Source organism: Galeopterus variegatus, unplaced genomic scaffold, assembly GCF_000696425.1.
Source record: "Galeopterus variegatus unplaced genomic scaffold, G_variegatus-3.0.2 Scaffold700, whole genome shotgun sequence".
Taxonomy (NCBI): Eukaryota; Metazoa; Chordata; class Mammalia; order Dermoptera; family Cynocephalidae; genus Galeopterus; species Galeopterus variegatus.
In genome coordinates, this window is record NW_007726811.1 from 511922 (window position 1) to 523680 (window position 11759).

Consider the following 11759-nt stretch of genomic DNA (forward strand, 5'->3'; position numbering starts at 1 on the left):
GTGCAGGGCTTATCAAGTGTCTAACACAGGTAGACAAGGTCTTACTCAGACATTTTTTTTTAAACATAATTGATGATGCATGTTTGTGGGGTACAGAATTGAATATCAACACCAGTGTACAATGTGTGATGATCAATACAGGATAATTAGCATATTTGTCATTACAAAACATAATCATTCTTTATGTCCATTAACCAATTTCTCATTAACGTCCCTCCCCCTCTCCCTTTCCCACCTCTAGTAACCACAGTTCTGTTCTCTCCTTCTGAAAGTTCAACTTTTTATTGTGATTGTTATTTGTTTCTTTGTTTCTTTCTTTTATTTATTTTTTAGCTCCCACTTATGAGTGAGGACATGTGGTATTTCTCTTTCTGTGCCTGGCTTATTTCACTTAGCATAATTTTCTTCAAGTGCATCCAAGTTGCTATAAATGGCAGAATTTCATTCTTTTTTATGGCAGAGTAGTATTCCTATAAACATGTGTTTATATCACATTTTCCTTATCCAATCATCCATCGATGGACATTTAGGTTGGTTCCGTAACTTGGCTACTGTAAGAAGAGCTGCGATGAACATGGGAGTGCAGGTTTCCCTTTGGCATGATGATTTCCATTCCTTTGGGTATATACCCAGCAGCGGGATTGCTGGATCATATGGAAGATCTATCTATAGTTGTTTGAGGAACTTCCATACTGTTTTCCATAGTGGCTGTACTAATTTACATTCCCACTAATAGTGTAGAAGGGTTCCCCTTTTTCTGCATCCTCACCAGCATTTATTATTCTCTGTCTTTTTGATAATGGCCAACAGGACTATTTTATTATTGGCCCAAATACAGCACTTCTTAGGCAGATCTGGGGAATATCAGATGCATACATAGAATGCTCTTTTCTGGAAGGAAGCTGCCAGTCTGGTCTGTTTTCATCAGGGGACTGGAGCTAAGAAGGTGACGAAAGCAGGGAGCTGAGGCCGGGTGTGCGATGGGTCAGCTCCTTATCACAGGAGCCAGAAGTCCCAGCTCTGTCACTAACTGGTAACTGAACAAGCTCCCTACCTTAACCCCTCTGCTTTCTCTCCATCCGTAAACGTGGTGATGTCCATGTGGCTGCCCTCCTGGGCTGCTGTGAAGCACATAGAAGCACATAGAAGTATGCTGGGTCTGCTGCGAGGAGGCTGCATGTATCTCTTATTACGATGATCACCATTAAGGGGGAATGTTCCCAGGAGGGTATGGCCAAGTTCCTACAGTGTGCAGATGGGGGACAAAGTGCCCCTTCCCACAATCACTGCCCTCCAGGAATGCAGCACCTTGAGATAATTAGACCTCCACTTACCTTTCTCTCAAAACAATAATTATATCTGCAGCACATGGTTAACCACTCTGAGAAAATGAGGAGAAAGTGAGACCTTTGGCTGACTGCTCAGCCCCCAAGTTCCAAGTCACCACCCGATACAGGCTTTGTGGCTTCTGCCCACTCCTGGATAAAACTGATCTAGACTGGGAAGTGACTGTCTTCCTTGGGAGAGGTGAGGTTGCTGTCTTGGAGGGTGCCAACCTCAGAGGTGCCAGGGGGTAGGCCCTGGGTCTGGGCCTCCATCCATCCTCATGGCAGTGAGCAATGCAGTTGGCTCTGGTATAGACGGGGCACTGATGGAGGCCAGGGTCCCACCTCTTTGGCCCAGAGAGAGACCCTCTCCCAATCACACCCACTTCCGGAAAAGATCTGTCTATCTGGGGGTTAAGGAACACAGTTGCCAACAGTGCTACTGCTCCCCACCCTTGTCCCATTCCCCTGGGGATACTCCTTTGTTCTCAGGCTCCGGATCTGTCTATCTGGGGGTTAAGGAACACAGTTGCCAACAGTGCTACTGCTCCCCACCCTTGCCCCATTCCCCTGGGGATACTCCTTTGTTCTCAGGCTCCGTGGTCAGGAAGTGGAGGTGCTGAGTATGTTTACACAATGTCCTCACACTCTCCCCAAATGTGAAGTCAGGAAGCCTGTTTTACACATTGGCAGGTTCTTGAAAAGAAGTTTTGTTTTCTTGGCAAGGAAGATTGTCTTTGTCTCCAATTTGGCACTTAGGAACGTGCTGTCTCCAGAGTGCTTGGGCGTCAACAGCTTTTGAGTTGGGAAGAGCTGCTTCCAAGGTGGTATTTAAGTCAGGCATTGCAAGCAGCCTCAAGCAGCTGGTAGTTTATTCAAAAGTGGGGGCTATGTTTGGGTGACAGTTTGTCATGTGATGGACACAACAGTTTGTGAGACCTGTTGCCTGTCACTAGATTTTTTACATATCCGAAATCTTTCTGCAAATGCAACCTACTTTTCTTAAGAACTCTGGATATTCTTAAGTAGGACATCATAACTCAAGAGGCCATTGGAAACCCTCTACTAAACAGCCTAAAGGCTATTTTTCAGATAAACTCGATTTTATATACAGTTATACCCAGGAATATATGTCTGATTTTGGCCAAGTCAACATTAGATTTTAATGTTAGCCATGAATATATAAGCCACTGCCAAATATTAGAAAAATGTACAAAGTTTACATCCTCATCATGAAATTAGCAATGTGATTAATGGCAAATAATTACTAGTACTTTTAAGGTTTGTATGTAGATAGGACATACTCTAGGCAAAGTTAAAGAACAAATCCTCTTTCTCTGATCTTTGTACTATGAGGGTACTTCAAAAAGTTCATGGAAAAAAGAATTAAAAGATAATACATTCTTTCCATGAACTCTTTGAAGTATCCTCAGGCAGATCAATTTCTCATTTTCCCTTTAATTTTAGCATGGGATTTTTTACATAAACAAATTTTTGTAATTTGTTCATTAATTATTGAGCAGACACAAAAGAATTATTATAAAATATGTGTATGTTGTAAAGGATAATATTACAACAGACACCTTATATTCACTAATATTTAAGAAATAAGACATTACCATTACCTGTGACATCTATGTGTCCTTCCCAGATGCAATCACCTTTTCTGCCCTCTAAGAGGAAAACACTGACCTAAATTTTGAATTTCTGTGATTTTCTTCATAGTTTTACCATATATGTTGTTTAGTTTTGTAGTTACTCAAACCATAACAGGAATATATAATAGAAATAATTGTAACTGTATTCTGCTACAACTTGCTTTTTTATTCCCCTGAAGCTGAGATCCCTGAGACTCTTTCAGGAGTCTTTGTGGCTGTAATTCATTCATCTTCATCACTGTATAGTATTTCATTACAGAACCACGCCATGACTCTTTTATCCCATCTCCTGTTGCTGGGCATTTTGGCTGTTCCAGTTTGCAGTATATATTCCTCTACATGTCTGCAGGTGCACATTTATGAGAGGTTTTCATTGTATCCCTAGGGGTTAACTTTTCAGGTCAGAGGGTATGTAGATCTTCAGCCTTACTACATAAAGCCACCTTGTTTTCTTAGACAGACAAAAGTTTTGCATTTTTATGTAGTCAAATGTATCAGGTGTTTTTGGTAATTTCTTTCTTTGGCTTTCACTGTACTTATAAAGTCCTCCCATCCCAGGTCCAATAAACGTTCATATATGTTTAAGAAAGAGAGTGCAAAACCAATCGCTGTCTGTTTTCTTTGCAGATATATAACAAACTGAGCATAGTGGAACACATGACTGTCTACGAGAAAGAAGCCATACCAAGCAGGTTCTATTACAAGAAAGGGAAATTCGTCTCTCCTTTGACTTTAGTGGCCGATGAAGGATGGTTCATAACTGAGGTAATTATAGATATCTGACATTTTATTGATCATACAAATTCTGTCAAACAACCCAAAGATAAGTGATAATTATTCAGTTTTTACAGGTAAAGATTTTTTCACTTAAGTATCATTCATTGGGTAATTTCCTTCTTTAGGGAATAAAAAGGCTTGATCAGGTGACTTTGTAGACACAAACTATAGACGTGAACCCAGAGTCACGGTTTAGACTTCATGGCTCCAGACTCGCTGTATTTTAGCAAACAGGCCTTAACTCAATTACCCAGGTTTACAATGTAACCCATTCAGTTTAAAGTGGAACAATTACTGTGAACCAAAGCAGTTGCTTCGGGGCAGTCAAAGCACGGAGAGGCTCAGCTTTGCTTCCACCTTTATGAGAAATATTGGCAAACAAAACTCCACAGATCCTGGTCTCCAGTTTGCCAACTTGATTTTACAGAGGAGATTATCTTGCATTTTTGGTCCAAACCTTAATTGCTGCATGCCTGAATGACTTCAACATCCTCCTCCCTGTCTATTGGGATTCCAAGCTCACCAGGCTCAGTATGAGCTTATGGTATTGGGCCATGGTGGGAAGGCCCTGCCCTTCGGAATCCATGGTCATGTCATGGTTAGGATCAATTCCCGAAGATGGCATGGGTTATTTGAGATATGAATTTGAAGGGGGATTGCAATTAGATCAGCCTACAGGGTAAAAGAGAGTGGCACATGAGAGGTGGTTGAGGCCAACTAAGTATTATACCTAAGACTAGTAAGTAATCCACCCGAGAGTGGGCAGCAGAAATACTGATTAGGGAGATGCGTGGGAGTCCAGGGACCTGGGCATGGAAAAATGGGGTTCTGTGAACTTTGGTTATTTGGGAGGACTGAATTGTTCTTATGGGCTCCATACGAAGAGAAGCAGCTGGTCACTGAGGAACTGAGAGCAAAGCAGACCTTGTTATAAGTGTCAACTGAACAGTGCATAGGTGAAGCCAGGCCCTTCTTCAGCAGACTATGGCTTCCTGTGCCACGTGATTTATATGGTCTCCAAGAGGGTCCCTTGCCCCTTAATGCTCTCTCCCCTATAAACCAGAATGCTTCTCTTCACTTTGTTATGCTATTTTAGGTTCCCCTGGAGTGAAAATGTTTTAGACTTACAGCATTGTCATTTATAGGGGTTTTTTTCAGAGCCTGGCACACACATAGTCAAGTGGGCCACCTGGGTATGTGTCTATCCAAGTTTATTCCATTAGGACAACTTTCCAAGTTGCACAAAAGGGCTGGCTTTTTGAACTTTTTTCAATGTGTAAAATTCTGGAGGAATTGCTTCGAGCAAATAAACTTCGAGGGTTAATCCACAGTTACCTATCACTCATTTCATAGCGTGACTCTGTATAGCCATTGTTTACTTTCTCATATTTAACTGACATCAATGCAGCAAGAGGCTGGTTCACGGTAGGGAGGGAGATTATAAGAATACAGAGGTGATTTAGGGTAATTTGATGGAAAACAGGCTTAAGTAGAGGAGGAGCAAAGCCAGAGGTCACCACAGAGACACCGTACAACTAATGAGATGCCATCTCAGTTCCAGTGGGAGAGGCCCTGGATGCCTCCAGCAGGGTGGGACAGGTGCTGTGGTGCTGCTCCAGCCAGGGGTCCCTTGGGTGAAGGTTTATTCTGGAAAGTGACTATGGTCTTCTGGCAGAAGGACATCCAGCAAGAAGATGTAGGTCTTCCTAATGAGTGACTAAAACACAGTGGTGGTTGACCTACGGATATCAGTTAAGATTCTCTTGGTCTAAGTCAGAGACCATTTAAATAAATGTGGCTTAAATACTAAAGATTTATGATCTCACATAACTAGAAGTCTGGAGGTGGTTAGTTCCAAGGTTGCTTAATCCAGCAATTCAACGACATGAAGTCTTCGAGTCAGCTGCTCTGCAATTCTTTTGGCTTTCCTTTCAAGGTCACAAGATGGCTGCTGCAGCACCAAACATCACATCCCCTCAGAACATCCCCAAGCAGGAAAGAAGGGGTATGGCTTCTCCTTGCATGGCTCCTACTCTTAACAGAGAGCAAAATATAAATATGAGAGTCAGGGGCAGATGCAGGTTTTGTGAAACTCTGAAGACTATGGAATTTGGGTTAGGGGAACCTCTGTTTAAGAAAAGAACACATAATTATGAATGCAAAATTAAGTACAGGGACTCAGGTTCTTCCTATGAAAGTGAGAAGCCCTGATGTTTAAACTTCTTTAACTACTAACTTCCTTGTATGTCTCCTGGGTGCCTAGAAAATTCCTGGCCTGGGTCAACTTTGGTCCTGAGATCTGGTACTGTGCTGAAATGCAGATCAGGGGGTCACAATCACAAGACAAAAGTGATACAGAGGCTGGGAACTAGGCAGACAGGGCCCCCGAAACCAAGAACAGCAAAGCAGAAGTGAGAGGAGAGCAAAGACAAATAGCACCATCTCCAGCGTCTTAACTGGCGGCAGCGCACTCGGGAAGCCCAGTGCCAGGTCTGAGGACGCTCCTGCCCTGCCTCCGCACCTCTGCTCCACACTCTGCTGAGGGTCCCAGTACTGCTCCCCCGCAGGAATTTGGCAAATTAGTGTCTTCTGAGGGGGGTACGCCATATGGTTGTTGTACATATTACATTATATATTACTTTTGTGTGATTTGTACAAATACACACACAGAGTTTAAAACTCCATTCTTTATCCTGTTCCTGCTCTGTGCCAGGGCTATTAATCTCTCACATTCCTATTTGCAAAATTTCTTCCCCAAATGGCTAAAGAACGTTGTGTTTTGCGTTATAACCTACATGCCAGTCCGCAGTGCATGTGATCATGTTCTCGGGCTTGATCTCACTTCACATCTGCAGCATGGCAAAACTCTCAGCCCTGAAAGCAATCTCGCTGAGTCTGAGTTTAGATGACAGACAAGACTGTGTTCTAGTTTAGACATGATTAGGAAAACAGCTGAGTCAGGATAAGTTGATGCTGGGTGGGTGCCAATAAAATAGAAACCTATTCCTTCTTCCTTTCTCCCTACAGCCCCCGTCCCATAAATATGTAAGACTTGGCCTCTTTGGTAAAAATGCCATTCCCATATAAACACTAACTTTCCACCACCAATTTAAGCTTTGCAGGCTCTAAGGCAGCTGTTCTAATAGAAAAAGTTAACTGAGTTCACTTTTTCTTATGGTTGCTTAGAAAGCTGTCACTGAAAAAGATAGAGACAGGGAAACAGATTTAATTTGTCACCTGGAATTGCACAATTTTCCAGTGTGACTGCTGATGCTGCCATAGAAAAGCATGCTCTCTGCCCAGTGGCTGCCTACTTCATTTCTGCTCCTGCAGTTTTTAATATAGAGACTGGATTTCCAATGGCTGTCAGTCCTTTCCCTGGCCTCCCCTCCTGATAGGGCAGAAACCTGAAGGTGTTCATTTTCCCAGAGGACTAAATATGAAAAGGAAACAAAACAAAACAGGCCACCTATGTAAGCCAGCCAAGCCTGTCACAGCAGCCAAGCTCCTTTCTCCAAGGACAAGAAATAGGGCTTCCTAACTGATGCCTACCTTCTCTCTCTCTCTGAGACCTGGTCAGTGTCCTCTGGAAAGCCTCTTCATTGCTTCTTCCTGCCAGGGGATGAGAGTCACACTTCTCTAGAGCATTGGAGTCCAGCACAAGTTGGCTCCACTGTCACTCACTCATGCTCTACTGGGGTTCTCAGCTGGCCACCCTGCCACTCCCTCCTCCAGGGGACTCTTGCTTGGAAATGGGCTGGTGCAGATTAGGTTGTCGCAATGTCCATGGAGGTCCAGGGACATTTAGGAGCCAGGTTCAGTGATGCTAAATGTCCTTGGTATATGGGATAGTTAGGAACAAAACAGCAAAATGCAAAGTGGACAAATACTGTGGGTAGTTTCCACCAAACTCAAGTATACTCTTCCATCCTGAACCGTGAAGCCCATCTGCCTCAGTGATCGTCTGTCCAGCAAACTCAGCAGGTATTTGTTGAGTGCCTACTACATGTAACGTACCCAGCAAAGTTCTAATTCCACAGTGGGGGGCCACTGGGAGTCCCTGCCCTCCTGGGGCTTACAGCCTAGTGGAGGAGCCATATAATAAACTAACATGCATGCCATGCAAATAAATGAATGTGCAATTACCAAATGTGTTAAGTGCTATAACGGAGAGAAGAGTGCTATGAAAGAGAATATCTGGGAGGAGAGGGAACCCAGTTTGGATGAGAAAGTGACCTTGAGGCTGAAGCCTGAAGGATGAGTGGTCACTAATCAGGCAGGAACTTGGGGGTTGCTCTCCAGGCTGAGGGAATGAGATGCTTGAAGAGCCTGATGCTGGAAAGAGCTTTGAGAATTAGAGGAATTGAAAGAATGGACCAGGTGGCCAAGTGTGGGAGCAAGGAGATAGAAAGTGGCATGGGATGAGGGTGCCCAGGTGAGCAAGGGCAGGGCCAAGCCAGGCCCTGGGAAAGACATAGTATGTCACCTTGAGTCCAGTGAGAAACCGCGGGGAATTTTAATAGGGGAGGCTCATAATCCACAATCTTCAGGGTGATATGATTCACAGCTCATGGAAAAAACAACATTAAAGAACTGAGGACATGAACAGTTCCACAAAACTTCTTATATTTCTTATGTTCACCCACTAACTAGAGAGACTATCAATGTTTTCCGATACACCCGTAATAATACCACATGCTGTAAAAAAGTAACCTTTGTATTATTAGAAACTTTAGAACGAGCTCACGACTGCACCCCAAATAGTTTCAATGACATAGGCATCAAGTTATTTTATACTTTGCAGATAATAAACGTGTCAAGAAAGACCTATTTAAAAAAAATTTTGGTTTCAATGACATAGGCATCAAGTTATTTTATACTTTGCAGATAATAAACGTGTCAAGAAAGACTTATTTAAAAAAAAATTTTGGTCAACAACAACAACATTAACAATAATAGCTATCTTGAACTAAGTACCTCCTGGTTTCTGTCTTGCACTGTGGATATTGTTATCCCAATCTTACCGAGTTAATGGAGGCTCAGAGTGTCAAATGCCTTGCCCAAGGTTACAAATCTAAGAGTGACAAAGCCAGGATTTGAATCCAAATGTAACCATGAAGCACACAGTTCATCCACTTCTCCAAAGATCCTTCAAACCTTGCATCAAAATGTTCCATGTGTTTCTGATTTCATGTTTCCCAGTTATGAAAAGAAAAGACCACAACAATACATTGAACTCTCAGAAGGAGAGAACAGAACCAAGGGTATTAGAGATGGGGTGGGGCTGGGGACTGACAGGTCAGGAAAATGGCATAAAATAAAGTTACTATTTGAAATAATAAATATGCAAATAATAAAAAAATAAATAAAACCCACAAATAATAATAATACTAATAATAAAAAGGAGAGTGGGGCCAGGACCTGGTGAAAGATTGTGAAACATGGTGCTTCACTGTTGATCTTCTGGACGCCTGAGTTAAGAGAAACGCAGCAAATTTGGTCCCAGGCTTCTAAGGAAGGCTAATATTGTTCTCTGGAGGAAAGATTTATTTTGAAAACTGGCAAAGGATACAAAACACCAGGCTCAATTCTAAGGCCTGTGGTTGAATGGCGATTAGGCCTGGACCCAAAATATTTGGGGAAATCAAGAGTTTTAGTGGCAGCTAGAGTGGTGTTGTCCAGGCCCAACCAACTGAGCTTCAGGAAGTCAGACGTCGAGCGCTGGAAGCTGCTGCTTTCTGCTGGTGATTACGGTCATCTGTGGAAGCGTCTGGGAGCACGTGCATACCCTCCTTCCCCTTGGCACACTTCAGTAAACGTGATCCTGGAAAAAAATTAAGAAGGAACCTCATCCACACGGCGCTTCCCTCCAGCACTTCACTCTCCTCCAAGGCCTTCTGCTATTCTTGGTCCCTGCTGATTTTGCCGTCTGGCATTTTCCATTCCAAGGCTCAAGCTGTGTGTGGCAACGGGCTGCTGAGGGTCAGGAGAAGATCAGGCCAGGGCCTCGAGACCCAAGCAATTCAATTCTGCTTTAGAAGGGCAGAGAAAGGGAAACTGTTAGAGGGACGTGTCTTTGTAGAGGCATGTGGCAGACACATATCTAAGGTTCATAGCCACCACTCCTAGGGAGTTCCAAGGAGTCCCGCTCACAGGAAGCCTCTCTGGAGGACAATTTAAAATAGCAATGATACAAAATCTGAGAAACCATGTTTGTAATGCAAACTGTAGTGCGACCTTAACCCTAGCAGTGAAACCACCCAAGCCAGCCAAACTGTTGCCATTTCACACGTGTTGTCATTTCACAAGAGTTGTCCGTGAAGCCACCCCTGACTTGGACATTTTGGGGGCCTTTTTCAGCCTGGGGTGATGTCACAAGCTTATTATACTTTCGGGATGGTGGGAGCCTCCTGTTATAACTATGCCCTAGGAGAAAAATGTAGATTTTATTTTTATTAGGCTTCTAACACACCTTAGAGAGAGTCGACGTTTTATTTATTTTAATCTGACCAGATTTCAGTGGTGTTCCCCAGCACCCTAGAGACCTGTTGAGATGCCTCAAAGTAGAAAGGGAGGAAACTTGGGTCCCTGACACTTTTATAGTGAAGGAGGGGTGACAGTCAAGATGTTTACCAACCAGTTCCACAGGGGCACCAGCCAATGAGAACAGAACACCAGCTGGGAAAAGCTGGCTGGGCTGCCCTGGCTCCTGCCTGTTACAAAGCAGCCGCGTCAGAGCTGATTCTGTGCCGGATTCTGCCATCGCTGAGGCCCTGTGGGCTTTCTGGGAGGGAGGCCTTACGCTGCCACACCTGGGGTCTCACAGACAGACGTAAGACACAGTGTCAGACCTCAGGATGTTGATCCGTATAAGCATAAAATGTCCTGAGAAAAGGACAAATAACCAGTTAACATGGCAGATGGTGGAGGCCAGGTGAACGAACGGCCTCCAGGGGTTTCCATGCCTGGCTACGGACCCCAGTCACCTGGGGGACATTATTAAGAGGTTCTCTGGCTCCCCTGACCTACTGAACACAAGTATCCAAGGCTGGGGCCCAGTGAGCTCAGGGTGGTCTCTGCACAGCCAGGCTCAGGAGCACCGGTGTAGACGCTGAGTCCTCTGGTTTCGAGGTGGGGATGACAATGGTGGCCTCCATAGGAAGAACACCAGAGAGGAAGCCCCCAGCAGAGCAGCAGGAACCAGACAAGGCTCCCAAATGGCTCCCCTGGTCAGTGCATGAAGACAGAGTCCAGCATCCTCAGCTGCCATGAGAAATCATTTTGGGACACAAGGCAAGAGCTGGAGGCCAGCTGTCCCAGAGGCTGCTGGTTTTCCACCTCCAAAGGAATATTTTCCTCTGTGGCTCAGCAGAGGACAGTCTGATCTTGAACCATTTTCTGATCTACACTGAGGAGAAATCAGAAGGAATGGGCAAGAAATACGTGCTAATGTATTCCAACAAGAAAAAACGAGTAAAAGCCCCGAGAATTTGCCAAAGCTAGTACTTGGCCCATGTGCACCCATGAAAAATAACGAATGTGGACTGTCCCGGCTGCTTCCTGCTCCTCCCTGTCCCTCTGTTCCTCCATCCGCCTCCACCTCATTCCCACGTGTTTGTAATGGCTCTCCCCGGACACCTCAGCTCAGTGCCATGAAGGATCCTCATGTGAGTTCAGAGAGGTGGGCCCTGGCAAGGGTTAAACAAACTTCCTTTGCTGGGTTTCTGTTGTGGGGGTAAGGATGATTGAGACAAAGACGTAGTCCAGACAACACAACTCTTATCTCATAGTCACCCCCCAGGCTTAGGCCAGGCATGGGCATGGTGAGCTGGTGATCTCTCCAACTGCCTGTGCGGCAAACACTTCCCATGGGGCAAGCCATGTACCAGTCCCTTGCGATGACTCACCAGCCTCTGAGTGGCTCCATTTTTTCAGTTGTTGTGGCTCCTTATTCCTATGTCAGTCCATGGGAACCATATTAGTGGTCTTGCTGGCCTGG

The 11759-nt window shown here is 44.4% G+C and overlaps 1 protein-coding gene across 1 annotated transcript in view; it reads left to right on the forward strand.

Moving 5' to 3' along the window:
* The window catches only part of ENPP6 (ectonucleotide pyrophosphatase/phosphodiesterase 6), a 132133-nt gene that overhangs the window by 106303 nt on the left and 14071 nt on the right, over positions 1 to 11759 (forward strand). Inside the window, exon 6 of the mRNA XM_008571538.1 lies at positions 3611 to 3748. Coding sequence (XP_008569760.1) covers positions 3611 to 3748 — 138 coding nt within the window. The remainder of the gene's footprint in view (positions 1 to 3610; positions 3749 to 11759) is intronic.